The sequence below is a fragment of the Setaria viridis genome, chromosome 8, assembly GCF_005286985.2.
Source record: "Setaria viridis chromosome 8, Setaria_viridis_v4.0, whole genome shotgun sequence".
Taxonomy (NCBI): Eukaryota; Viridiplantae; Streptophyta; class Magnoliopsida; order Poales; family Poaceae; genus Setaria; species Setaria viridis.
In genome coordinates, this window is record NC_048270.2 from 8,639,355 (window position 1) to 8,667,053 (window position 27,699).

Sequence of the window (27,699 nt, forward strand, 5' to 3'; positions counted from 1 at the left end):
TTCCTGGTCGCCACTTGATGACGCCTCGGTCCACTCCCAGCGCGCGCCTTCATCGAAGACGGCGTCGCGTGAGACGTGGACACGATCAGTGGTGGGGTTGAGGAAGCGGTACGCCTTCGATCCGCTCTCGTACCCGATGAAGACAACCTTCTGGCCCCGATCATCGAGCTTGCTGGGATGTGGACGGAGGTGCTTGATGTAGGCGATGCACCCGAACACTTTGAGGAAGTGCACGGGTGGCTTCTTGCCGTACCACGCCTGGTACGGGGTCAGGCCATCGAGCGCGCTCGTCGGTGCTCGGTTGAGCAGGAACACGGCGGTGTGAACTGCCTCCCCCCAGAAGCGGCCAGGCATGCCGCGGGCGCGCAGGATGCTCCTGGCCGTGCCCACGATCATTTGGTTCCGGCGCTCGACGACGCCATTTTGTTGAGGTGAGTACGGTGCCGAGTGATGTCGCTGGATGCCTTCACCTGCACAGTATTGACCAAATTCCACTGAGGTGAACTCACCACCATTATCGATGCGAAGCACCTTCAGCTTCTTTCCACATTCACGCTCGATGCGTGCCTGGAAAGCGATGATCGCCGCCGGTGCGTCTGCCTTGGAGCGCAGGAGGGTGAGCCACATGAAGCGACTCATGTCATCCACCAGCAGCAGGAAGTAGAGGTTGCCAGCTGGAGTTGGTGGCGAGATGGGGCCGCACAAGTCTCCATGTACGAGCTCAAGCTCCTCCTGAGCTCGGTACTTGGCTGCCCGGGGGAACGGCGTGCGCTTCTGCTTCGCCAGAACGCAGTCCTCACAGACTTGATCCACGTGATCAATCACAGGCAGCCCACGCACCATGTCGCCGCGCCCAAGCTTGCGGAGCACCTGGAAATTGAGGTGGCCGTAGCGCTCGTGCCAGCGCCATGCCACATCTCCGACACGCGCAGTGAGACACACCGGCGCAGCAATCTTCATGTCGAGGAGGTAAAGCCGGCTTGGGGACCGGTGTACCTTCGCCAGCAGTTGACGCTGCTGGTCGTAGAGGCGCAGTACGCCCCCCTCGATGTTGACCTTGAAGCCGTCCTCGTCCATTTGGCCGAGGCTAATGATGCTGGTGGTGAGGCGAGGGATGTAGTAGACGCCGTCTAGCCGACGATGCTCGCCGGTCTTGCAGACGAACAACACCGTCCCCTTGCCTTGGATCTCGACCACCGAGCCATCCCCGAACCTGACGGTCCCCGTGACGCCGGCATCCAGCTCGGCGAAGATGGAGCGTGTACCCGTCATATGGTTCGTCGCCCCGGTGTCCAACACCCAGCGGCGAGAGACCACACTCTCCTCCTCTTGGCTGAGGTGGAGGTGCACCTTTGGTTCATCGAGGTGGAGCAGCGACCTGACATGAGAACATGTTACGGCTGGTGTTTTTACCTCGATGTCAGCGGCGATGTACATGAGCGCGTGCTCATCTTCCTCAGCCTGCGCGACGTGCGTCGCGCCTTTCTTCTTCCCGCGACAGTCTTTGGCCCAGTGGCCCTTCTTGCCACAGTTATTGTAGAGGGTGCCGGGCGGTGGCTTCCCACCACCGGTGTTCCCGTTCCCCGCGTACTCGCCGTCATGGCCATCACGTGGCGTGCACCCTGCGCCGCCACGACCGCGTCCGCGCCCTTGGCGCTTGCCGCGGCTGCTGGAGCTCGTGCCACCACCGGAGCTCTCCTGCTCACGGCGTGCCTTGCGATGAGCCTCCCAGTCTTCCTCGCAGAGCATCAGGCGCCCCATGGCATCCGTGATCTCCTTTGGCTTGGCCCGTTCCTCGAACACGCACAGCCGCCCAATGACCTCCTCGATCGACACTCTGTTCAGATCGAGGAACATCTCGAGGGAGACCGCGGCCTGGGACAGCCGATCTGGGACCACCTGCAACAATTTCTTCACTACCTCGGCGTCCGTGATGTTGTCACCGAGGGTGCGGAGGTTGGTGGCGAGTGTCGTGATGCGGATCCCGAACTCGGTGACGCCCTCGCCCTCCTTGAAGGCGAGGATGCCGAATTCGCGGCGAAGCTGCTGCGTGCTAGCGTCGCGCGCACGATCATCCCCGATCCGCAACACCTTGACCGCGTCCCATGCCTCCTTCACGGTCCGCTTCCGGGCGAGGGTGCTCCACATCTCGGATGGAACCGAGCGTAGAAGGCCAGCCATCACCTGGTGATCGTCGTGGTATTCGTCTTCGTTGGGGTCGTCGTTGATGCCGAGATCGACGACGTCCCAGACGCGGAGGGTCTGGAAATTGACTTCCATGACCAGCGCCCATTCCGGATAATTCGTCCGGGTCAGCATCGGCCACGCGACGTTCGCGGACGGCCGCTCGATGATGCGCTCGACGACGCGCGAACCATCCCGGTTGCGCGATCGGCGGCCTTGGGAGCGGCCACGGCGACGTGGCGGCGAATGCGACTGCTGGACCTTCTTCTCGCCGGAGCCATCACCCATCTCCCTCTTGACCGGAGACTTCGACAACATGGCGACGGCGAGAATCGGCTCTGATGCCAATTGACAGAACTCCGAATACACGCACACGAACACGAAGTGGACAATGAGAATTGGTGCTGCAAGCGGCGGCGTTCTGGTGTTCTCTATTTCTATATAAAGAAGATACATGCAACTTTACATGGTTACTAAATCACGGCACGCTCGTGATCGGCTACTGCCATCCCAGCACCCTGGGCCGTGCCGTGAAGGACGCGCGACAACGCGGCGTGCGCGAGCAAAAGACAGACGATCGCGCACTAATCTACTTCCTAGAAAATAGAAGATGCTATCCTGAGCTTACTATAACATCCGGCAAGGCGGCAAGCACGACGATACCTTGGCCCTGGCCTCCGCATGCTTCTCTATTCAACTCGCCCGCCCCTCGTGCAGTGCCGCCGTGGCTTGGAGCTTGACGGAGCAAGCGCCGCCACCGGCCTTCCCCGCACCCGTCGCTCGCTGGACGAAGACGCCGGCACCTCCAGCTTCCTCTCACCAAGCCGCACCCAGCCTGCTAGTCCTCATCGCCTCTCCATAGCAGGACCTTCGCTGACCGCGTGAAGCCTGGATGCCATTGATGCAACCCATCGGCTCCAACATCGAGCCGAGCCTCAACCACCTGAAGACATAGATGAATTTCCTCTAGAGCGCCGCCGTCGTTCTTGAACTCCAGCCGTTGCCGTCCAGCACTCCAGTGCCGCGGGCCATGAGAGCAAGCTCTCAGGCTTGTGCAGACAACGAGAGGCGTGAGTGGAGTACGGTGAGGGAGAGAAGCAAAGACTGCAAGAGCAGCGCGGCGACGGCAGCGCAGAGCCACAAGCCCAGCTGCGCGGGCCGGGGAGCTTGGGGCTCCCAGCTGCACGTGCCCTCACCCCACCTGCAAGCAACCGGGGGACCATCGCCATTGAAGACTTCAGGAGCTGTTGGCTTGGAGCCAGGGGCACTTTGGCTATTCCCACAAAAATCTGACAAGTTCAATAGCAGTATAGCACCAACGGTGAGTTTGAGTAACGGGGGAAGTAACGACAGTGGCATAGGAGGGTATAAAAATTTCAAGTAGTGGCTCTTAAGCTCAAGAATTTTTCTAGTGGTAAATATGGGATTGTGAACTTTTTTAATGGTACGCAGGGAATTGTCTCTGAAACGAATGCTGACCATCGTTAGCTAGCTAGCATCCATCTAGTGTTAAAAGAAGTTACTATGTTTGCTGATATAGTTTTTTTAACAAAGCCAAAACAGAGTTATAAACAGGTGTCACTGGATAGCGAGGGGCTCAAATAACGTAGAAAAAAATATATAGCACAGCAACAAGACAACAAGGAAAAAATAGGTCTGTATATCTTTGATCCTTAAACACAATACTTCATCATCTTATGAGTCTATTAGATGTGTGCCTTTCATTTTTTAGAAATAAAGAAAAAAAATTAAAGTGGATCTAGTCATGCTATATATTAGCGTGGGCTATTTTGCTAGTTACTTCAAACATGGTTTTTAAGACGCCAAGGCGAGGCTCGTCGACCTACCCCATTCTAGACGCCTTGGCAAATAAGGTGCGCGGCGAGGCGACGCTATACTCATATCCTAACCTACAATGGAGCAGCACGAACATACATTGATTCATACCTTTTTGCTGCCAATTCTGGAGCATATGTACTAGTGATCCTCCTCTTTCCGGTTTCCCCTGCTGGCTTGATCCATGTAGCATGCATCCCCTTGCAAGTTTCAACATGTGTGGAATGTAATTATGTAATAGAAATTTGTTGCAATCATTAATCAAATGAAATATGGATCAAGCATTCAAGTGAAATACCTTTTGAACTCTCTTTCCTTTTCCCAAGCAGCAAGCTGCATATACAATAAGCAATGCAGCAAGACTAGGACAGATGCAAATTATGTAAGCTGAGATCAACTAGCAGCGAGAGTGGATGAAAACACAACATGGATAGCAATATGGCATCACCAAATCGGTTCACAAGTTTAGAGCCTTAGATATTAGTGGCTTAAATAATAATAGTCACAGCCACATTACAAATATAAGCTAGAGTCTTATAACAACCACATAATGACACAACCAACAGCTTAAGAGCCTAATGACATACTAAGCAGTGCACACAACACAAAAGTAGCTTTGTTGCAGATCTGAAATCTGCTAGCAGCCCAACTCTTAATACCCATCATCAAATTCATCAGGAATGTTTGTAGCTTCCATGTTCTCTCCATCAACATTGGAGTCATTGGGAGCATCATTGCAATCGCTCACATCCACATCATCATGCGGGTTATCTTTTTCCTCTTCTTCGTTGGCTGAACCAGAGTCTTCTTCAAGCAGCCTTGGGTGTCCATTTTTCTTGCACACTTGTTGCTTGCTTTCCTTGAAAGATTGCGGCCCGCAGCGAGCTTGATGCACCAACAGCTTCATCTACAAGTTCCCATGTAAGTCCATTCTCACTACCAAGCTCACATCCACAAGCACCTTGAAGACGAACATAGCTGGAGTCTGCCCACTCATTGTGCCAATCAAACTCCTCAATGACCAAAGGGTCAAAATCTTTCCCTTTCTTCTCACACCTTTACTGGAACCTAGTCTTCATCTTTCAATTGTAGGAAACAAAAACAATTGTATTCTATCTCTTATGCAGCAACTGATTTCTTTTCTTTGTGTGGATCTAGAAATGAACAAATTGGAAAACAACAAGCAAAGAGAATAATTAGCTTGCTGAAATGTAAATTGCACTACCATCAACTAGACTTGGTGAAGTGAAAACGACAAATAGAGATGGTAATAAGTATCTCACAAACTCAAAGGTACTCCAGTTCCTCTCATAGCTAGATAATGATGCACAAAGACTAACAATATGCCTAGCGAATCTTTGAATCTCAATAGCATGGCCACCATATGAACTGCACCAATCAACTACATTGCAAAAAAAAAGTACATGTTAGGAATAAGGAATGAAAACAGTATTGTCAATCAAATAGACTTGGTGGAATTGAATTACAAATAGCACTTACGAGGGCTCATGGACTCCATGTTTTCTTTAGCACTTTTCTTTGAGAATGCTTCTACTCTAAGGGCTTCATATTCCAAGGATTGAGCATGAATCTTGTCTCTAGTATCTTTGTCTTCCACCATTCTATCAAGCACATCAATGAAACAACCCCTTAGTTGTCCAGCAATAGCATCATCTTTGTCTTTTATGAGAGGATGGAGTTTTCTTGGGTTCAAATATAGTGCAGCCCCATATAGAAGATGATCCATCTGCTTCACCCAACGTTTCTTAATAATGTCCATAATTTTCTTGAGCAGGGGTTTCTTGATATCAACAACAAAGCTCAACTTGATCTTCTCCTTTACATGATTCATTAGTGCTATCACCTTTGTCATTACAGGCATATCATCACCATCAACCACCCTAAGTACAATGAGCAGTGGATCTGAAACTCTAAGGCATTCTTTAACTGAATTCCAAAACTCCACAGAGAGAACAATGTCATATGCACCTCCTTACTGGTTGTAGTTTTTGCTTATTTGTTTCCAGTCCATTCTTCACTAGGAAATAATGACTTCAAAGGATCCTTGTGCTTGTCCAAATACTTCAAAGTGAGGAAAGCAGTGGCAAATTGAGTGGCTGCAAGTCTCACAAGATCAGCCCTCACCTGTCTTTTCTCTCATCAAACTCATAATTCTACCATGCCAGTAGATGAAAGTTGTGACACGCCTTGCACGTGCAATAGGCTTATTAGACTGCTGTAAGTTCCTATTTCTTCCAGCATCAGATCCAAGCCATGTGCAGCACATGGTTTTCAAAACTGTGATGGAATCCTATCCATCAGAATCCTACCCGCTGCCTTGTAGTTGGCCCTATTGTCGGTGACAACTAACATTTTCTTTCCCAATCTCCTCAACTTTCTTCTCCAACAAATCAGCAAGTATAATTGCATCATGTACCTCACTTGATGCATCAACATACTCTAAGAAGTAGATCCTCTATGGGCTGTTAACAAGGAAGTTGATCATATGCCTTCGCCTCCTATCAGACCATCTATCCGAAATAAGCGTGCAACCATAATGCTTCCATGCACGCTCATGGTCCTCCCTCATGGTACTTGTCAACTTAACAACATCTTGAAGTAGTGGCTCCCCAAGTAGATATGGAGAAGGGGTCTTGTACCCTGAACAAAATGGTGTGGTTGCTTCAATTGCAATCTGAAACTGCTTTGTTGATGCTACATTAAATGGTATACCACACTCATAAAAATAGAAGGCCCATTGCATATCAACATAGTGCTTCTCTTCCTTGGTCTTCATCTTGGCTGGAATTGTGGGTTGAGAAATCCCTTTATGCCTCTCATCAACTACTTCTTCAGATGTTTTCGGAAGAAATTCAATAATTGACTACTATTTCACCTTAATATTGCTTGCAGGAACTTTGAATAAATAGGATGCATAATTTTGTTTGGCTGCAATCCCTGAACTTGGCTGCACCCAAGAAACTTGAGATGCAGGAGAACTTGATTCCACTTGAACATATTCAGCTGGGCCTGCTTCCACCACTACTACATCATTTTTCTACTCTTGTTGCTCATTATCTTCTAGGAACAATGGCATTCTCCTCATGTTTCCCTACAAGTAATCTCTCATCTCTTTTTTAATTGCAATAGTGGTCCTCGCACACATTTTTACATCTCCATAGACCATAGCCACTTGCCAAGTACTGCTTCAGCCTTTTAATCCCTCCACAAACCATGATATCTCAAAGGGTGCATGTCACTTGATCTCTGTTCTCATGGTTTGCTCAATAGCCATACTTGTAATGAAAAAATAAATTTTTGATGCTAGACATTTTTGGTTTCTCACATATGCTTCTATCTAAACAAATATTGACCGAAGAACCATATATCGTAAGGTAAAAGATATAGATAATAATAAAAGATAACTTCATATATTTATCAATATTTTTTTTGCCTCTACAATCTAAGTTTGTTGAGGAAGACTGCAAGCGCTTTATTCATCAATCCATTTGTGAAATTTATGCCTTTCTTTGGAAAGTTTCTCTATAGTCATTTTGTTAGATATAATTTTTTTTCAAGAAAGAATACGTTTGTTTTAGAATGTGAGCTCAAAGATGTGTATCTTAAAATGGTCTAGAGTATGGGGGCAAGACGAGGCAAGAATATGTATATAGTAGAAAAAGGACTCTATTCAATTCATATGCCAATACAAAATATCTTTCTCAACCATGGTATGGTATTAATTAATTAGTTGGGAAAATATCATGCATTTCTTATGAGAAAATTTGTATGCTAATTATGGGTGAATTTTCTCGCTTGCAAATTGCCAACCTTTGGAAAAATTAGCATATAAAATTGATCCATATGATTTAGGCTTGGAAACACAACCTTTGTTCCCTTTATTCATTCATACCACAGCAACACCGCCAGCGCACGTAGGCGTAGAGGCGTGATTATTCCTTACTATTAAATATTTTGTGTGAGTGTGTCCATCCATAGGCAGCAGAGTAGAGGCGCCATCCGATCACAGATCAATGGTTGGCAATGATCTGCTGCCCCTGGATCTCGTACTTGAAGCCGTAGCTGCTCTTCTTGGAGCTGTCCGCTGACCAGATGAAGAGCCCCGGCAGCTTGTTCTGCCGCTGCAGCTCCTTGGCCGCGTTGATGCCGAGGTCCGGCGAGATCAGCCCGGTCGTGTTCCCGGTCATGAAGCTGGCGAGGACCTTGCCGCCGGGGTAGTTCGCCGACTGCTGGTCGTAGAACTGGACGTACAAGGGGACGTCGGTGTTGTCGCCGTAGCCGTAGAACTGGAAGTTGACGTAGTCGATCACGCCGTTGTACTTGCGCCACAGCGGCTGGTAGTACCTCTGGATCGTCGGGTCCTCAAACGGCGCTATGGAGGTCGTGATCCACGGCATGTTCGCCTTCAGCTGCGTCAGGAGGCGGCCCATGCACTCGACGAAGGTGTTCACGTCGGCGCCGGCGGCGAAGTGCTCGTAGTCGACGTCGACGCCGTCGAGCTCGTACGTGTTGATGATGTTCGTGAGCGACGTCGCGGCGTTGGCCACCCACGAGTTGATGGACGTCGGGGTGAAGACGGCCTTGGTGATGTCCTGCACGCTGTCGCCGCCGATACCCACCATGACGGCGACGTTCGGGTGCGCGGCCTTGATGGAGGCCACGGCGGCGGGGGACAGATTGCCCGTGTCCCAGAACGGGCTGAACACGCCGTTCGTCGGCACCGGTGTGGGCTGCTGGTTCACCGGTGTGTAGTCGATGGCGAAGGAGAGGATGAAGTGGAAGCTGACGAAGGCGTTGATGGGCACGTCGGAGAACCGCACGCCGGTGAACTGCGCGCCGATGTACTCCCGGAAGAGGTAGCCGTTCGTCATGGCTGACCGAGATCGAGATGAGCTCCGGTTGCTGACTTGCTGTGTCTTGAAGCAAGCAAAGGTAGTGCCGTGCACACATCGATGGAGGAGGCGAGGGGGCAGATTTATAGGCGTCGTGTTTTGCTTCTGATCGTCTGCATGGATGCGTGCAGCGAATTACCAAAGTCTCATGTCCGTGAAACACTAATTTTCTAGTCAGTACCAGTGCTCTGTCACGTTAACAAGGAATAAGTCCATATTATCTGCCAACGACGACTTTGCATAACGGATATGCTAAAAGGATATTTGATGAACACACTATGGAAAAAGAAAAATACAATAATGCCAAAAATGTATTTTAAATATATAATCAATAGTTGAAGGATATTTATTATAAAATTATATTTCTCATTTTTATATGAATATTTATATATGTGGCACGCCGTTTTTGATGATATCAATTGACAAACGATCGACCAAATGAGCTTTTCTCTGATTATTGTTCACTTATCCGAGACGTCCTGATCGTTGCCATGATCGTTGCCACCGCACTGGCAAATAAAAAGACCATGTAAAACAACCACAAGAGAGGGTCAAGTGGTCTCAATTTTTAGGTTCAGTGGGTTACTGCATCCGTTCTGTATAGATCATGAGCATGTGGACCTTTTGCAAGTAGGAAGTCTAGCTTAACTAATTAGAATGAGAGATGTGATTGTGCACTCTAACCATCCAGATTCGAGTCCCTCTAACTCGAATTTGAGTACCTATTTCTTCTTCTTAATGAAAAATCGCCAATGTCTAGCATAGCCAACTAACACGTTTTCCCTTTGAATTGTCATGGAAAAAGGACACCCATTTGGAAACAGTGACCTTGCATGTTGCCGACCTCCATAGGTGTAGACTAGCTAGCAAGCATACAAATATCTGCCTAGACAAAAGTCGAAGGAGATCAGAACTTGAGCGTCGAGAGCGACTTATATAGCCCAGGAGCAATCCTTTCTGCTGCAACTTGGGGGGATAGTGGATATACCATTATTGAGACATGCCATCCCATATGCATATGCCCCCGAGTGTAAATGCAACAGGGATCGACACGACGGGACCACCACATACACATCTCAACTTTCTCCGTCTACAAACGTAAGGATTTGTGGTTTGTTCCGAGCCAGACAATTATAGGTCGGACCAAGATTGTATATAGAAAAGGCTAATAATTAATATTTATGATATAAAATTAGAATGATTCGATCTATTATGAAATATATTTTCATACTTCACTTTTTCTAATGTGGCATAGATGCTAGTTAATACTTGTCACTATATAAACTTGATCAGGCTTTAATTAATTTGTATAGTTGATCAACTTAGGACAATAAATCAGAAGTCCACGTGTCAATGTCAACTTTGAATAGAAGAAGACTTTGCCATGCGACCCGGCGCGCGCGTCTCTCGGCGCAAAGCTCGCGCAGAGCCTCCGATGTTGAATTCTCCCCGGCCGGCCGGCCGGCGTGTTGCTTCATCGATCAAAGAGCGCTCCTTGAAGCCAGCGGCGGCCGCCAGCCGGGCTCTACTTGTACTGCTACGAGCTTATCCCATGCAGTACGTACGTTCACGTGATGAGCTAGCTAGGGCGTCGTCGGCCACGCAGGTCATCGGCCGGATGCATGTGACCCGGGCGAGGTCATCGATCGCCGGCGGCTTGCGGAACACCGCAGGTCAGCCACTGGCGGTGGAAGTCGACACGCGGCACGCGTTCGTACTTCGTACACGCACGTACGTAGCTCGCCTCCGTGCATCCACAATAGGTCCGCCTCGTCGAGCTAAGCTATAAGGAGCGCATCCGGATCCGTAGTAATTATTTGCCGAGAATCCAGCGCTAGCTGTGCATGTAAAGCTAGGCCCGCTTGAATCAGGTTGTGTGGATTTTAAAAAGCTAGCTAGATTCTGGATGGATTTTCAGGATCTGGAAAATCTGGATGGTATTGTTTGAATCTAAAAATCCGATTGTATGGTTGTTTGTTAGATAAATGTCTTTCATGCCCGCTCGCTGCTATCTAGAAGGACGATGAGCAGAAATGTAAAATATGCATGCAGAATCTGGTAGAAGCAAACCCTTGAGCAGCTTTTATAGGGTAATTTTGATTCCGGTCAATTCACCTACCCACGTCAAATCCCGGCACACAGTAAAGTCTGCAATTTTTCACCATATATGATTAGCTTTTTAATTATAAAGTTGTGGTTCCATTATCTAAATATTTCTATTTTTTAGATGAAAATTTATGAGTATTCGAATATCAAAAATTTAAATAGCATTTGTTTTCCTGGAATCAACATGCCCCAACTTAAGCGTTCATCGGAACAATATTTTTGTACCATTTTCTCATATTGTCCAATTTCAGAATGAGTTGAATGAGTAATATAATACTGCTTTATTATGTAATCCATTCGTCCCAAATAACTATTTGTTTTGGATTTTCTAAGTACATATAGCTTTTGATATCACCTAGATATATACTATGTCTAGATATATGGCAAAAGTTATGCATCTAGAAAAGTCAATACGAATATCCCCTTTGTTTCAAATTGTAGGTCATTTTCCTTTTTCTAGATATATAGATTTTGCTATGTATCTAGACATAATAATCTACAATTTGAAACGGAGGAAGTAGTATTTTGGGACGGAGGAAGTAATTATTGTTGTTAGATCACATCACTGGTGGTGTCAACGCATCGGCTCCGAAGTAAACAGGATTGATAAGATCTCAACACAACCTGTCAACTGATCCTTGAGGATACACTACTACGCAAACATTCAAATCCAGCATCACCGCCAGTTTTGATTTCGTCGGCAAAAGGTCGGCGGTGATAGGGAACCATCACTGCCAGATCTAGAACCGGCGGTGATAGTTATTAAAAAAATAAAAAGAAGAAATTCCACCCGCTGGGCTGGCCGCACCCCACCGGATCCGGCCGACCGCATCCGATTCGGCCGGTGCACCCCGCTGGAGCCCCACCGCGCGGTTTGCACACCAGAGCATCGAAGAGAGGGGGAGGGGGGGAGAGAGCTCACACGCCGTGCCGTTGCCGCCAGCTGCCTCTCACCCGTTGCGTGACCTCGTCGCGCCGTCGGCCGCCCCTCACCCCGTCGCCACCGGTCGTCCCTCCATCGGCGGCGGCGCTCCCTCCATACTAGTGAGGAGCGAGCGGAGGGGGGAGGGCACCTTCGGCCGCGGCCGCTGCCGCACCGCCGTGAGAGGGAAGGTAGAGAGAGGAAGAGAGAGGGGGCGGAGAGAAAGGACGCGGGGAGAGAGAGGACGTGAGGGAGAGACGAGAGGATAAGGCGGGCGTGACCGTGTGAGGAAGAGAGGAGTGCTCGTGAGTGGATAAGGCGGACGTGAGGTGCTATATATGAATGGAGGTGGATAAACTTTTCAGGTCCGAACCTTAGGGCATCACTGTCGGTTCCAAATATGAGCCGACTCGTAATTGGAACCGGCAGTGATGGTATATGGTCACCGCCGGTTTTAGTTTTCACCGTCGGATCATATAAAAAACCGACGGTGAGAACTTATTACCGTCGGATGGCTGAAAAGCGGTGGTGATGATATTTTCTATAGCAGCGATACATGATCCTTACTAACAAGTAACTTACTTCGCAGAGACCGTGAGAAAACACATAAACCACCGGTGTCCAGTGTTCTCATTTCTTTTAAGTTTACGTTAGCATACTAAAAGAAATATATCTCTAAACAAGTCATGTGAGTTATTACACAGTCAGATACCCAGCCGTAGTCAGAAGGTTCAGTGGAATTCTATGGCCTAGCAGCCAAAGTTGACCCATTCCTTAAATATTGCAGCGAGAAAAATCCCAGATTCCCAATTTTCTAGAACATGGCGGCATGGCTTTGGCTTGTTTCTTCTCTGATCTGCTCGCCTGCTGGCAACTACCAGAGTCAAACATGCATGTACAACCACTATATATATGCCACCTCGCGTCCTCCATTGATGTGTGCACGGCACTGCATAATATAGCTGCTTCGAGACAGAGACGATAATCAGAGGTCATCTTCTTTGTCAGCCATGACGAACGGCTACCTGTTCCGGGAGTACATCGGCGCGCAGTTCACCGGCGTGCAGTTCTCCGACGTGCCCATCAACGCCTTCGTCAGCTTCCACTTCATCCTCTCCTTCGCCATCGACTACACCCCGGTGAACCAGCAGCCGACGCCGGCGCCGACCAACGGCGTGTTCAGCCCGTTCTGGGACACGGGCAGCCTGTCCCCGGCCGCCGTGGCCGCCATCAAGGCCGCGCACCCGAACGTCGCCGTCATGGCGGGGCTCGGCGGCGACAGCGTGCAGGACGTCGTCAAGGCCGTCTTCACCCCGACCTCCGTCGACTCGTGGGTGGCCAACGCGGTGTCGTCGCTCACGGGCATCATCAACACCTACAGGCTAGACGGCGTCGACGTCGACTACGAGCACTTCGCCGCCGGCGCCGACGTGGGCACGTTCGTCGAGTGCGTCGGCCGGCTCCTGACGGAGCTGAAGAAGAGGATGCCCAACATCGCCACCTCCATCGCGCCGTTCGCGGACACGGAGATCCAGAGGTACTACAAGCCGCTGTGGAGCAAGTACTCCGGCGTGATCGACTACGTCAACTTCCAGTTCTACGGCTACGGCGACAACACCGACGTCGCCCAGTACGTGAGGTTCTACGACGAGCAGGTGGGCAACTACCCGGGGGCCAAGGTCCTCGCCAGCTTCAAGACCGGCAACGTCACCGGGCTGATCTCGCCGGACCTCGGCGTCAGCGCCGCCAAGGAGCTGCAGCGGCAGAACAAGCTGCCGGGGCTCTTCATCTGGTCGGCGGACAGCTCCAAGAAGAGCAGCTACGGCTTCAAGTACGAGACCGAGGCGCAGCAGATCATCGCCAACCATTGATCTGTGATCGAACGGTCAAATCTTGCCATCAAAGGATTTAAATAAGGATCAGCTTCTTCTTTTTTTCTGAAAGAATAATAAGGAATAAAGATTTTATAAAGCCATCTTTTGAAGTATCATTGCGTATGAGGCCGGCGAGAGGGATTATCATCCATGGATGTGGTGAGTCTCGGAGTGGTCAGCGTGGACGCATGGTAGGCTACTTTGTTCTCGGCCCAGTTTGACCTCTTGCCACCAATGCCCCTCTCACGCTGCCACGCAAATGCATTTTTTTTTTCTTTGCAGGCGGACAAGCCAAAACAGGGCTAACAAAATGCTCGCTTGTGCGCAGCCCCACCTTTAACGCCGATGTATAGTTTCAGCGCACTCTTACTTAAAAAAAGTATCATATCAGCTTTTCAACGAAATAAAGATATCACTTTCAATGTTTCATTGCACAATTTTATAGATAATTATATGCATCATTTATTTTTAACATGGTGTTATGATCAAATTTGTCATGTCATGAAACCATAACATGCTCAGTGCAAGTTTCATGGGACTTGGTAAATGTGCTAGGTGGATTTCATGGGGATGAAACTCCCTTCTCCTCTCTCCTCATAATTAACCAGTCAAGTCAACAGTTTTGTTGATGTGGCATGTGATTTAATTCCTATGAAATTCCATGACACTTCCATTGAGACTGGCCTTAGTTAATGTAGTTTGACACCTTGAATGTAAAAAATATCCTAGAAATGCAAGTCAAATATTATGGGCTCACCAAAATTGGTAAGACTTTCCTAGCACTCAATTAAACATGCAACTTTTGGCTACTTCTAAATGATCCCAGCTTAACCTTACCAAAAAATGTCGAAAAAGGGTGGAGGCTCATGATCTACTTTGTGCTCGGCTTGTTTTTGACTTGTTTCAGTATCAACTCGAGTTCTAAATGAGCCAAGCTCACCCTTGTCCCCAAAGTTCTAAGATTTTTGAGCTTTGAGATTTGAAAGCTTTGGTAAGCTCCTGCTTTTACTAATATATGTGACTCTGTGAGGTGTATTTTAATTTTCTTTGTATATTGTCTAATTTCTCCAAGTCTACAAACAAGACAATGACTCAAGTCTAGTACTATAGTAATTTTTAATTAACTAAGTTTATGATCGATTTCTTTAGGCTCGTGAACTACTTGTGTTTGATTTGCTTTTAAGCTTGACTTGATATCCACATAATTACAAGCAAAAAAAAAACTTGAGCTTAGTTGTAGGCTCGGACAATCCTGAGAATGGAATCGAGCTTGACTCGACGCTTTAGCAAGTCCAAGCCTAAAAACAATGAGATTGATCGAGCTCGTCTCATTTTCAGTTTCTACCATTTTCATATTCTTCTACATCTTGTCCGCTTCCTTATGTGCCTTTTTTTCCTTCATCTTGGACATCCTTTTGTTGCCATGTGCCACCTCATAATGATTGATTAGTATCAAGCATCTATTTAACCTCATCCTTAGTACTCTATTTGTTTGAAATTATAGGTCATTTTGATTTTTTTTAATTCATAGATTTTATTATAAATCTTGACATAACTTATATCCAGATGAATAAAAGAACTATGAATTTTGAAAAATCAAAACGACCACGTACAGTATATCATAAATTTTAAATCCAAAAAAAACCTAAACCTCGTCCTGTGGCTGATGCAAATTTCCCAAGCTTTCACCATTTCCAGGCCAAGTACAGCAGGAAAAAAAGAACTATAGCGCGCACGCGGCAGGGATCAATATCATACTAACGGACACGACAGCCACGGGTGCGGTCCGCCTCGATCCAATCCACGCTGCTGCTGCCACCTCTCTCCCTCTCCTCCGGGCCCCACACCCTAGTCAACCTCAGTCCCCTCCCCTCCCCTCCCCCCCACCTCCCGTACACCGCGTCCATACACCGCACGCCGCAACCCACATCCCAACACCAACGTTAACACATGACAGACCCACCGCACCATGCACCGTGTCCACGCGCCCCCCGGACAGTCCACCTCCCTCCCGCTCCGATCGGAGGAGGCGGAGCGCCGCGGCGCCGACCAGTGGCAGTCCCGATCTCCCCGGGGAAGCCAAAAAAAAAAAAAAAACCCTGCGCCTATAAACACCCGACCTCGCCGGCGCGCGCGCGAGCTCCGAGAAACCCTCCCCTTCTCCGCCGCGCCGCTACCCTAACCAGCTGACCTTGCTCGCTGTATCTATTGCTCGTGCTGCTAGCTCCTAGTTGCTGCTACTACCACCGCGGCCGCTGCTGCTCGTTGGTGGCGCGGAAACCCTAGCCTCCCGATGGAACCTGGTGGTTCGGGGCCGGCGGCGGAGGAGGAGCGGCCGGCGGGGGGGCTTCCGCGGAGCGGCTCCGCCAGCCGCCTCAACGCGCAGGCGCCGGAGTTCGTGCCGCGCGCGGCGGCGGCGGCGGCGGCGCCCCCACAGCCGCCGCCGCCGCCGCAGGCGGTAGTGCGCCTGTTCCCACCGCCTCCCCCCGCGGCGTTCTTCGTCGCGGGGCCGCCGCCCCCGCCGCCGCCGTTCGAGTACTACGCGGCGGCGGTTGCTGGTGGTGGTGCCAGGTTCGGCGGTCCCCCCGGCGCCGCCGCAGGGGCGGAGCAGGAGGTCGACGCCGAGTCGCCGGCGAGGGACGCGGGCTTCGACGACCCGGTGCACAAGATCAGGAAGCAGGTGGGTTGATGCTCCTCTGCTTGATTCGATAGGCCTAGATCAGGGACGGAGTTTCCTCAATTTTTTTAGTCTCGTAGAAGCTGCTAGCTTTCTAGCTAACTTTAGATGCTTCTCTCTGTTGCTCGATGTGCTGCCCACTTCCATAGGCGCAATAACATTAGGAGTGAAATTTGCTACATCTTCTAGTCTCAGAGATGCTGGAACTGTTAGGCCTGAATTTGGGTTGATTGAAAAGGCAAAGCATTGCTCAGATTGAGCTGCATGCTCTTATAGGCTCGTAGTGACGGTTGTGTACCAGCTGCGTTGTGCACGTGGTGTTTAATTGAGGTGGAGTGGAGCTGCTACTAATCTAACTTGTAATTGAATGAGAAGGCATTTGTTGCTATGGTTAGCTGGATGCTCTTATAGTTATAGTAAGATTACTGACGGAGCTTTCTAGTCCTCTGTGCAGTGCAAGCAGTTTAGTTGAAAAGGATTTGCACCGGATGGAATGGATCTGCAAGCAATCTAACTTCTCAAATTTATTATCTGTAAGGATGGAGTACATTTTGATGGGTTAAGATGTTAGATAACTAATCCTTTGGTTGAGTAATAATGATGGAGGAAAAATTGGTGGGGTTCCCTAATATTTCAAGGTCCAGGGTCAGGGGTGATACTGGTGGACGGGATGGGATGAAGACTGTAGCTGCATGTGGTGAATGGGTGAGGCAGTGGAAGCGATTGCCGGCGACTCGGTGTCACCGGCAATGGTGGGTGGTGATGGCATGTGCGGGGAAGGGACGTGGTGGTGCTAAGGCATAGAGGCAAAGGGGGTGACGGAACATGCGCATTGGGGGGGGGGGTAGCATGAGATGAGATTGAACCTCTTTTGTCCTTTTTCTTGCTTGATCCAAAAAGGGTGCATCACCTCTCGTTGCATAGCCAGACCCAACTTGGCTCCCAAGTAACCAATAGATGGAATCCTTATAGATTGTACCACTCTTGCCTAAACAAACTTGAACAATTTCAACTTTCCTAACGAAGCCAGCCCATGATTCCGAAAGGTAACCTTCGGGCAGGGCTGACTTCATGAAGAAAAAGGAAAGGGCACTCACACCCGTTCTGCTGGCGGCGGTTGTCCTTGCGTTGCTGGCTGCTACCGTGCTCTGGGTCAGCTGGGCTGAGCCGGCCCATGGCCTGCCAGCCCATGCAGCCAGGCCTGTGACAGAGGATAGGCATTTTTATTCCTTTTAACGCATGTTAGTGGCAAAACTACTTGACATTCATGTTTTAGAGTATGCTCTGTAGTTGTGGTATCTACTCCCATTAGAACCTAAGTACCTAACACATCCCATGCTGCTGAGTGGTGGAAGCAGGAGGGTGGGTGCTCCTCTCCGTAGTTCCTTGTGCTGCCTACTTCGGTAGGCCCAATTAGATCACTAGATCAGGAGCGAAATTTGTTCAGTTTGCGATTTTTGTAGTCTCACAGGAGCTATCTGCTCTTTGGACCACTTTAGATGTTCCTCTCTTCACTCGATGTGCTACCCAGTTCCATAACAGCCAACCACATTAGAAATGGAATTTGCTTCATCTTGTAAGCTCAGATATCCTGGAACTGCTAGGCTACTTTAGATGCATTTGGGTTGCTTAAAAAGGTTGCAGGCCACTTTAAACAGCATTGTTCAGATTGAACTACAAGCTCTTACCTGAATATATTTTCCTATGATCTAACTTTTGTTACCTGAATACATATTGCAAGAGAAATTATCGGTCAAAGTATGATTTACGTAAAACCGCGCCTTATATTTGTTTATGTGTATTAGCAGCAAATAAATGCACCCAAATACATGACTTGTCAGTAGTGGTGGGCTGGTGGCTGGACAATAAATGCATACTTATCAGAAAAATATTCGTGAGGATAAAGAATGATATGATGTATTAGCAGCCAATAAATGCTCACTTCTCAGAAAATGTACTATGCAGTCTTATTTCACTGAGTTATATTTTCTAGGCATTAGAGCTCTAATTCTTTCATTGTGTTACTTGAGCAGAATCATATTTGGTATTAGCTAATTAGCATTATATCAGTTGTTTCCATGATTTTGTGTTATATATTACTTTCATTTTTTTGCTTTACTATTTGTCATAAGCAACAACTGCTCTTGTCATGCATAATTCTGCTGTAAAAATATTATAGCAGTCATCTTGGCCACTTCAGATTGAAAAGAAAAGGTTGTTCACATGCTTAATTTAGCAAATGGTTGTTTCATGAAATGCAATGTAATTATACTGGAAGATCCTTTGGTACGATCATGTCAATTAAACAGGTTCTTAGTGCGTATTGAGTAAAGTATAAGTAAGGGGGTGTTTGGATCCTGGAGCTAAAGTTTAGTCCGTGTCACATCAAATATTTGGAGGCTAATTAGGAGGACTAAATATGAGTTAATTATAAAACTAATTACACAGATGGAGGCTGAACGGCGAGATGAATCTATTAAGCCTAATTAATCCATCATTAGCAAATGGTTACTGTAGCAGCACATTGTCAAATTATGGACTAATTAGGCTTAATAGATTCGTCTCGTTGTTTAGCCTCCATCTGTGCAATGGGTTTTGTAAATAATCTATGTTTAATACTCCTAATTAGTATCTAAACATTCGATATGATAGGGACTAAAGTTTAGCTTGGGGATCCAAACACCCCCTAAGTTGAATTGTGTATTCTTCTGTTTGTTCAATGCTTGATGCTCTCTGGTTCCAGTCTGTCAGTGCTTCATTTAATATTTGTAGTTCAGAGAGAGATTACTTTTAAATTTTTTATCCGAGATCCACAGCCTTTGTGATTGGTAGTAATCTGGAAAATCCAGTTAAAGGCAAAGTAGTATCTTACGGTATGTTATTTTTTATTTCTGTATTTACTAATTTCATGAAATCTGACCTTGTAGGTGGAGTATTATTTCAGTGATATAAACCTAGCAACTACTGAACATTTGATGAGGTTTATTTCGAAGGACCCTGAAGGATATGGTGAGTTGTATGCTTGCTTTTGAAGTTATTTCATTGAAATGTGGAATATGAAGTATCAAATCACCATCTGGTGTTGAATGTACAAATTTTCTTTGGAATAGAAAATGTTTGATATTTAAAATTTATAGCTTTCTTTCCATAATTAGAATTTAGAAACCAAGTCATGTTTGAGCCATTGAGGTCTTGCTACCTTAAGGTGATGGTAATCAAAGTAGGGTTCCAAAGTGAATATAGACATAGACTATATTTATTCTAAAATACTGACGCACTTTCTCACTCAATGCAGTGCCAATATCAGTTGTTGGTGGCTTTAAGAAAATCAAGGCTTTGGTTCAAAGTAATTCCATGCTTGCTTCTGCTCTTCGGACTTCATCAAAACTTGTGAGTTCCATGACAATCAAATTGATAGTTACACCTGATACTAGCATAGATTATTTTGTTCTGTTTCTTTGTTCGCTCAATCCTTCATTGATGGTAGGCATAAGATTAGTGGCATCATACACTCACTGTTGCTTATGTTTCCCTTCAAATCGATATTAATTCTATCTGCAGCAGCAATATTTTTAATTATTTGGGCATATATACAGGTCGTTAGTGATGATGGGACAAGAGTAAAACGCCAGCAGCCATTCACAGAATCAGATTTAGAAGAACTCCAGGTGATTAGGAACTCTTTATATATGGAATGGCACTGCCATATTAATTCTATAGTATTCTCTAGTAAAAAATCTATGGTAGACTGTCAGATAAGGAACACCTCTTCTGTGTTGCAGGCCCGAATTGTCGTCGCAGAAAATCTTCCAGATGACCATTGTTACCAGAATCTGATGAGGCTCTTTTCAGCTGCTGGCAGGTAAGCATTAATGTAGGTCTATGTAAAAGGCACTACTTACCTTTCAGTCTTGAAAACTGGATGAACCATATTCTGCATTTCTAATTTTTTATTTTTTGCCATGTTCAAGTGTGAGGACAATTCGGACTTGCTACCCTCAGACTCCAAACGGCACCGGTCCAGCTACTAACAGATCTGCCAAGCTAGATATGTTTTTTGCCAACAAAGTAATTTCCTTTTCTTTTTCTGCTTAAACATCGTCTCGTATTGGAAATTGAATTCTATTATTTACTGTGGATAGGTGTTTCTGATAGTGTCCATTGAATCAGAACCAGATGTGCTTTTTACCAATAAAATAATTGCTCATCCTGTTCTTGGTAATTACTAAGAACCGAATTGTAGTGCTATTAGTAAATAATAACTATTCTGTGCATTGAATCTTCCCTGAATCCTGCATCCTAGGAAAGTGGAAAGAATCGAGCATCTAATAAGTAGTAATGTTTCTATGTATATGTAATAGCTTAATGGGATTTTAGAAAGCCTTAATGGTGTAGTGTCATTACAACACCTTGCCCTTGCATTTGAGGCACAACCCTTTTCTTTGTGGCTTTCATAGTTTGAGCAAGCTGTGGAAATTGGAGACCAAGCTTCCATCCTGACATGTCACAACACATATTGTGCTGGGAACATAAATGAAGTCTTAGTTTGTGCCATGTATCATGATACTATGGAAAAAATGAGAAAGAAAGAAAGAAAGAAAGAAAAGGCAAAAATCTGGAAAGTTCTCATGTAATTTTCATTTGCCTTTCTTTTTAAATATATTTCTCAAAGTGTCAAGCTTACGTACTGACCAGGGATAGAACATTGCTTCAAATTGCTAAACATATCGAATATTAAGATGCATGCTTGTCGTAGTCTTGTCATACAATGATGCACCTTTTGCGCAATTATGTCTTGCCAAAATAATTTTTTTTCCTTGATGGCAGCTTCATGCTTTTGTTGAGTATGATACTATGGAAGATGCTTCCAGAGCGGTATGCATCTTTATCTCATTTTTACACATTTGTTTCGTGCATGCATTATTTTATAATGCTTCATGTGGTACAGATTGTAGAACTTAATGATGAGAGGAACTGGAGAAGTGGGCTCAGAGTACGATTGTTGAGTACTTGCATGGTAATTATCTCTTTGACTTTATCAACTGCACATGAGATGATTTGGTGTTGCATTGATGTACAACTTCAACTTCATATACATACGTCAAGATAGTATTGCAATAGTATCTCAAGATGACATACTACAAATGGAGCATATGTATTCTTCTTCTATATAGCGAATGTTACACAGCAGTATAGCAGTTTTTGAAGGCTCAGATGCTTCCAGAAACAGGTTGCTTTTGAATATACATGAGTGAACAGAAGCCACTCAACAATGTCAAGCCCAAAGCTAGGACCAGACTCTTAGGAAAATGCTGCTTTTGAAGAAACAAAGTTATCTTGAACTTCTGTGCTATAGCTTATCAGTGATTTTGTTAATTGTGGTCATATGCCATATAAGCAATATTTTGACTTGTTTAGCACCTAATCAGCATGCTTCTGTGTTAAACTTAGGAGTCATGTCAATTTCAATTAGTTTTCTGATAAGGGGGGTTTGAAAACCTTTGCTTATATTTCTTTGGAAAATATTCATTTGCACTGGCATAAAATAAATTTATATGAAAAATGTTAAAATTTATGAACTTCCACTCAGATAATTTGAGTTCTAATGTTGAATATTGTTACCAATTATAAAATCATAGAGAATTTATTGTGAGGTGACAACTTCTAAATTCCTTCAAAGGAATGAAATCCAATGTATCTTCAACATTTTTCGATGATTCTGCAACAGGATAAACTTTGTAGTAGCTCCTGCAGTTCATGATATACATTTTGTTGTGTTACTGTGTTAATACTTAATTGTAATTGAAATAACTGTGTTAAGACTGGATTTATTTTTTAAATCGTGTGGTGTTTAGGCATAAAGCCACGATGAACGCATTCATTGTTTTGATTTCATATTATCCTCTTACCATAGTTAGTTGGGTCCACTGCAAAGTGCATTTGGCGAGCACTGTTTATTTACATACTTGAGTGAGATGAATTCAAAAGGGAGTTGTTTGGCATGCTCTCTGTGTATGTAGTCCTTCCTTTTACCAAAACAACGGTTTTCATTTATTTTTAGCAGAATGGAGTTTGTGTTGGTGTCAATAATGGCTACAATCATTTATCCACTTTTTGCTGGATATAATTTACTGCATGACTTTTTTCTTAAACAAGTAGGAGAGTTGCCCATCACTATATTAAGAATGAATAAAAGCTACTAATACGGGAAAAATAAATCCATACACCAACACATGCAAAAGGATGGACGTAGGAGGAAGTATTCTTCAAAACAAACTTATGCATCAAAAGTGTTTAATCACAATCCATTTCATTTCAAACACTGAACTGTGAGAAAGAACTTCCGTTGTAGGAAAAAAATTTGTGAACTTCAGAGGTTGTAATCAATTGAAATTTTGTGTATGTTAACTATGCTATTTTAAACTCATTTTTATATTGCAGATACAATCATGTCTACAATAATTTTTTTATTTTTCCTTTTTTAGCAAACAATTGTCTTGACTCTAATTTATTGTTGGCTGCTCTTTCGGGTTCAGATAAAGGGAGGTAAAGGGAAAAAGGGTGGTCATGAAGCTGATGGGTATGGTGAAGAGGAGAATGTCTCAACATCTGATCAACGAAATGATAAACAATTAGAAGAGGCACCTCAACTATCAGATGCAGCTGGAGAACACATGGTACGAGTTCCTTTTACTCTCTAGGCTCATTCATTCTAATAGTGAAGGAGAAAAAAGAATCAAAGTAATACTCTGGCTATGCCAACATATTTTGAAATATGGGTACTAGGTGCAACACCAATATTGCTTATTCTTTGTACTTAGCTATTAAGGATTGAAAACCTAGACACCAAAAGGAAAAATGAAAAAAAATGAACCTTTGCTATTACTGCTTACCGGTTTTATACACGTGGAATATCACATCTGTGTATACTGGCAGGCTACCACTGTTTTGTATCCCTGCTTGTGACTGTACCTTGGATTGTTGGTTGGTAAAGAGAGCAATATTGCTGGCACTGTACAGGGTTTAATTTGTGTGTGGATTTTCACTAGTGTGTCTGGTCGCGTACCACCTCCAAAACTTGCTAAAGGGGTTTCTTTTTGTCACATGCCTGATAACATTTTGATTTTGTACAGACTGAGGATGGCACTGGAGATATGGGAAGAGGACGTGGCAGAGGCCGTGGGCGTGGTGGCAGAGGCCGAGGGCGTGGTTACCACCAATATAACAACAATCAACAGCACCAAAATCAGCAGCAGCAGCACCAAAATAGCAGTCAACATGGTAACAACCGTAACGGTGCCCATCCGGTTGGAACCCCACCATCTGGCCACCAAGTCAAGAATGAGCAACAGTCACAGCCGCAGCAACCCTCAGCAGCTAACAAACAGCCTCCAGGTCCTCGCATGCCGGATGGCACGCGTGGATTCGCCATGGGCAGAGGGAAGCCGCAATCATCAGCGCCCACTGTGGCTGCTTCTGAATCTGAACCTTGAATTTGAATGCGCAAATTGACAGACGAGAAGCATGGATTGTTGTTTGCCATGTTGATAGATATGGTGAGAGACTTGCCTTTTAGAAGTCTGTCCTCGGAGGTTGGCTTTCTAATTTATGGACCGTTACGTGTCTGCATGTGCTGTGTACTTCAAAACCAGCAGGGCGCTACTGGTTTGCGACTAGTACGTTTGCGGCCATTTTGTAAGATCATTTTTTTTGCCCCCTTTGCTGCAGTTTTGGGTGTAAGACTTCGAAGCGAAAACACATGCTAAAAAAAGGAAAAGAAATTAAACATTGTAAAATGGTTGTGTTTGTTGGTGTGTGTTGTGACAAATGATTGCAGGAGACCGATGTCTTATGTTTATACTATTTTGGGGTTTATTTTCCATGAATGAATGGCACTGAATAACGGTAAACATTGCCCAATTGAATTGAATCTTCAGAGATTGTAACTCGCTGACTAAAGCAGAGCTGCATCAAATAATTAAACATCGAAGTCGCAATTCTCAATTTACCATCTTTAATTCTTTATTTAGAAGGGTATGTTATTTGACCAATTGAATCATCAGATCATAGCAACTCCCCGGTTAAGGCATTGAACTCACAATCCTCGATTTGTCATCTACTCATCTCCATTTAGAAGGATATGTTTCGCTACCCTACATTTATTAAATATCGGAATAAAATTTATTTTGACTCTCAATTCTTCTATCCGCCTTTTAACCCGTGAGTCCTTTTTTTTTTCTTCGGGCAATGTGATAGTGCCTTCTCCTATAAATTGCACACACAGAAGCAAAAGCAAACAAAGAGAGGATGGCTAGCCACGAAATGCCAATTGAGGGAAGAATCATGGCAATGCCACCCCCAAGGCTCCTGAAAATGAGTTTGGGTCAAAATTAAAATATTAGTTGGGTTGAAAAATTAAGGCGGTATTAGAATAAATCTAAATTAGAAATACAGGAGAGTTAAAATACCACAAGTAGACTTATTCCTTAAAGTCTCGAAATCCGACTCATCAAATGCTGATATCCGCGCGCCATCTCTTAATATATATCGTTAATAATATAGCCAAACACATTTAAAATATAGATATAACGACACACTAATTTCTATATCTACTAAAATACAGCCTGCATAATTAATAAAATCATCGGCATCCTGACTCTGCCACACACACTCTCCCACGATTCCGTTGCCGTGGGCGCGATTACCGTTACAGACGATCAGCCCTTGAATGCTCTCTGTCCATGGTTGACGCACACGCAGAGATCTTTCAAACCACCTTCCATCCATCCAACCATCCTCCAACGGCTATCTCCCTTCCCACTGTCCAAACCCCGATGCGGCGGCCTCCACGAACCCCATCCCCGTGACCGCCGCCGCCGCCGCCGCTTCTCCCCATCACATCACCGCCATGCGATCCTACACCGCCGCCGCCATGCCGCGGCAGTCATCCAGGCCGTCTTCCTCCTCCGCCTCCAAGCCCCGGAAGCCCTCTCCGTCCCGTTCCCCTTCCCCCGCGACGGAGCCCAAGCCCAAGGCGGCGGCGGCGGGGAGCTCCGCGCGCCGGCGCAGCCCGCTCTCCGACCTCAACTCCAGGGACGCCTCCGCCGCGCGCGAGCGGCCCGGGTGCTTCCGCTTCCTCCTCCCCTCCTCCGCCGCGTCCGGGTCGAGGTCCGGGTCCACCCCGCGGACCCCCAAGCGCCCTGACCCCAAGCCCCGGCCCGGGGCCAGGAGGCCCGACCGGCTCCCGGATCAGGAATCGAGAACCCGGACCGAGCGATGCGCTGGCCAAGAGCCGAGGAGGCGGGGGCTGGAGCCGATCGGCGGGCAGATCAAGAAGACGGAGCCGGGCGTCGGCAAGAAGCAGTGGCTGGGGAAAGGGCGGCAGTTAGAGCAGTTCGAGGCCCTGACGCCGGAGAAGAAGGCGGACTCGTCGGGGGCCACGCCATCGACCGGCGCGACGCCGCCGGTCCACGCGTCGATCTCGCCCGAGGTGGCGGCGGCCGCGTGCGGGTCCGCGACGCCGGCGTGCTTCGCGGCGGGCCACCACGTGCTCCCGGGCGTCGGGGACCGCCGCAAGTGCCGGCCGCGGGGCATCCTGGCGATCGCGGGGGAGGGGCTGGCGAGCGGCGACCTCGACGCCGAGCCGTCCCGGGCGTCCATCCGCTGGCTGTCCTCGCCGTCGGGGGCGGAGTCCGGGACGTGCTCGACGAAATGCGGCTACGAGGAGGTGTCGGTGAACTGGCTGGTGTCGCCGCGCGATGGAGGGGTGGACCCGCTCGAGGACGAGATCTTCGTGCCGAGGTGCTCCTCGGACGACGCGTTCTGGCGGTTCTCCCCGGACTGCACGGGGCTGCTAGGCTCGCCACTGCTCGGTGGGCTGCTGGACTTTGGCACGCCGGTGTCGGACATGTCCGGGACGACGCCGTCCTCGGGGTTTCTCCCAGTGCAGAAGACGCCGAGCAGCGGCGATAGCATTAGTCCCTTCTCGCTTATTGTCAAGAGGGCGTCGGAGTCCTCTGCAAGATTACGCAGTTTGTGTGCCCAGCAGGGAGTGGGCAGCAGCTGTCGTTATGGCTCAGTGGCGGATCCCACACCAGTGTCCGGTGAGTCATGGCCTGAAAGTGCCAGCAATGGGACACGGTCAGGATTGACAAGAACAGGCAGTCATCCGATGAAGATGATGGATCCCGTCCTGGAATGTCTTGAGATGATGAGTTTGTCCCCAAGGCCCGGGGACGATTACTACGACAATGGTGCGCTGCCTGCACCATTGCCTCAGCTTAGCTTCCAGTTTGTAGGAGCTCCGACGCCTCTGGAATCCATAGACTTGTCCTCTTTTAAGAGGTCTCCACGTGACATAGAATTGAAGGGGGATGAGACGAGTTTCAGGAAACCGGTCATGGCAGAGACTCGGATTTCTTGGCGAGAAGGGCTTGTTAGCAGAATGTTTGATATTGGTGACTTGGATTGCTGCAAATGGATATCAGACGATGAAGATTCACCGGTTCTTCAGTTCAACAATGAGGCTTTGCCTGATGGTACCAATTCTCAGCCAGGTGGTGATCAACAGGAAGCAAGCGGCTTTGGATCAGTTGAGTTCAGTTGCATCAGTGATGAACTGAACAATGATAGCAGCAAGGCTTCTGCAAACCCAGTCTCAGTTGCCGAGTCCATGAGAGCAGAAGGATTCGAGTTGGTCTCATCCGATGATTCTGATTGGACTCTCTTTTACAAGAATGACTTGTTTGAATCATGAGATGTCTGAATGGAATTTTTCTGTTCAGATGTTGTGTACCAATTGTACTACTAGAACCATAGCAAACGCACGTGTTTGTGTTTGCCTCAGCCTTGTACCTTTTTCAGCATTCTGAAGTTTTGCTTTACATTCTTTGGCAGCACATGTAAATTATGTTGGTAGATAGATTTGTTTCTTGAATAACCACCTGTGGTCCCTTTTAATCCATTGGTAATAATTCAGAGAGCATCATGAGCAGAGCACAGAAGAGCTGTTTTATTTTCTTAAAACTTTGTAAACAATTCTGTTCAAGTGTGTCTGGAAGAGGGGGGGAACATTATATCCGAAACAGAGCAACTAAAAAAACATGTGACCGAATTTTACAAACAACTCTTTGGAAGTGAAGAGCCACCACAAGTGCACCTAAAGGAAGATTTCTGGTGGGTTAATGG

General features: G+C 46.8%; 4 protein-coding genes across 4 annotated transcripts; 3 read left to right on the forward strand and 1 right to left on the reverse strand.

The window, feature by feature from the left end:
• Window positions 1-7,888: 7,888 nt before the first annotated feature.
• LOC117866657 (chitinase 2) lies at window positions 7,889-9,005 on the reverse strand. The gene has a single exon (XM_034750932.2). It carries the CDS (start codon window positions 8,910-8,912, stop codon window positions 8,052-8,054), a length of 861 nt encoding a protein of 286 aa, XP_034606823.1. The 5' UTR covers window positions 8,913-9,005; the 3' UTR covers window positions 7,889-8,051.
• A 3,869-nt stretch (window positions 9,006-12,874) lies between these two features.
• On the forward strand, window positions 12,875-13,948 carry LOC117833954 (chitinase 2). Its single transcript, XM_034713545.2, has one exon. The coding sequence runs from the start codon at window positions 12,972-12,974 to the stop codon at window positions 13,830-13,832; it is 861 nt and encodes a 286-aa protein (XP_034569436.1). The 5' UTR covers window positions 12,875-12,971; the 3' UTR covers window positions 13,833-13,948.
• Window positions 13,949-15,895: 1,947 nt separating this feature from the next.
• On the forward strand, window positions 15,896-24,422 carry LOC117833953 (la-related protein 6B). The gene is made up of 10 exons (XM_034713543.2): window positions 15,896-16,515; window positions 19,440-19,521; window positions 19,808-19,902; window positions 20,109-20,180; window positions 20,295-20,374; window positions 20,484-20,580; window positions 21,340-21,387; window positions 21,461-21,529; window positions 23,049-23,189; window positions 23,646-24,422. The coding sequence occupies exons 1-10, from the start codon at window positions 16,129-16,131 to the stop codon at window positions 24,003-24,005; spliced, it is 1,431 nt and encodes a 476-aa protein (XP_034569434.1). The 5' UTR covers window positions 15,896-16,128; the 3' UTR covers window positions 24,006-24,422.
• A 722-nt stretch (window positions 24,423-25,144) lies between these two features.
• Window positions 25,145-27,496, forward strand: LOC117833952 (uncharacterized). Its single transcript, XM_034713542.2, has one exon. It carries the CDS (start codon window positions 25,421-25,423, stop codon window positions 27,266-27,268), a length of 1,848 nt encoding a protein of 615 aa, XP_034569433.1. The 5' UTR covers window positions 25,145-25,420; the 3' UTR covers window positions 27,269-27,496.
• The last annotated feature ends 203 nt before the right edge of the window (window positions 27,497-27,699 follow it).

Excerpts from the sequence above, each read along its gene's own strand:
- LOC117866657 (XM_034750932.2), bottom strand. The coding sequence starts at position 8,912 with ATGACGAACGGCTACCTCTTCCGGGAGTACATCGGCGCGCAGTTCACC.
- LOC117833954 (XM_034713545.2), top strand. The coding sequence starts at position 12,972 with ATGACGAACGGCTACCTGTTCCGGGAGTACATCGGCGCGCAGTTCACC.
- LOC117833953 (XM_034713543.2), top strand. The coding sequence starts at position 16,129 with ATGGAACCTGGTGGTTCGGGGCCGGCGGCGGAGGAGGAGCGGCCGGCG. Across the intron at positions 20,181-20,294 it reads CAGATTTAGAAGAACTCCAG|GCCCGAATTGTCGTCGCAGA; the intron begins GTGATTAGGAAC and ends TCTGTGTTGCAG. Across the intron at positions 21,388-21,460 it reads TGGAAGATGCTTCCAGAGCG|ATTGTAGAACTTAATGATGA; the intron begins GTATGCATCTTT and ends CATGTGGTACAG.
- LOC117833952 (XM_034713542.2), top strand. The coding sequence starts at position 25,421 with ATGCGATCCTACACCGCCGCCGCCATGCCGCGGCAGTCATCCAGGCCG.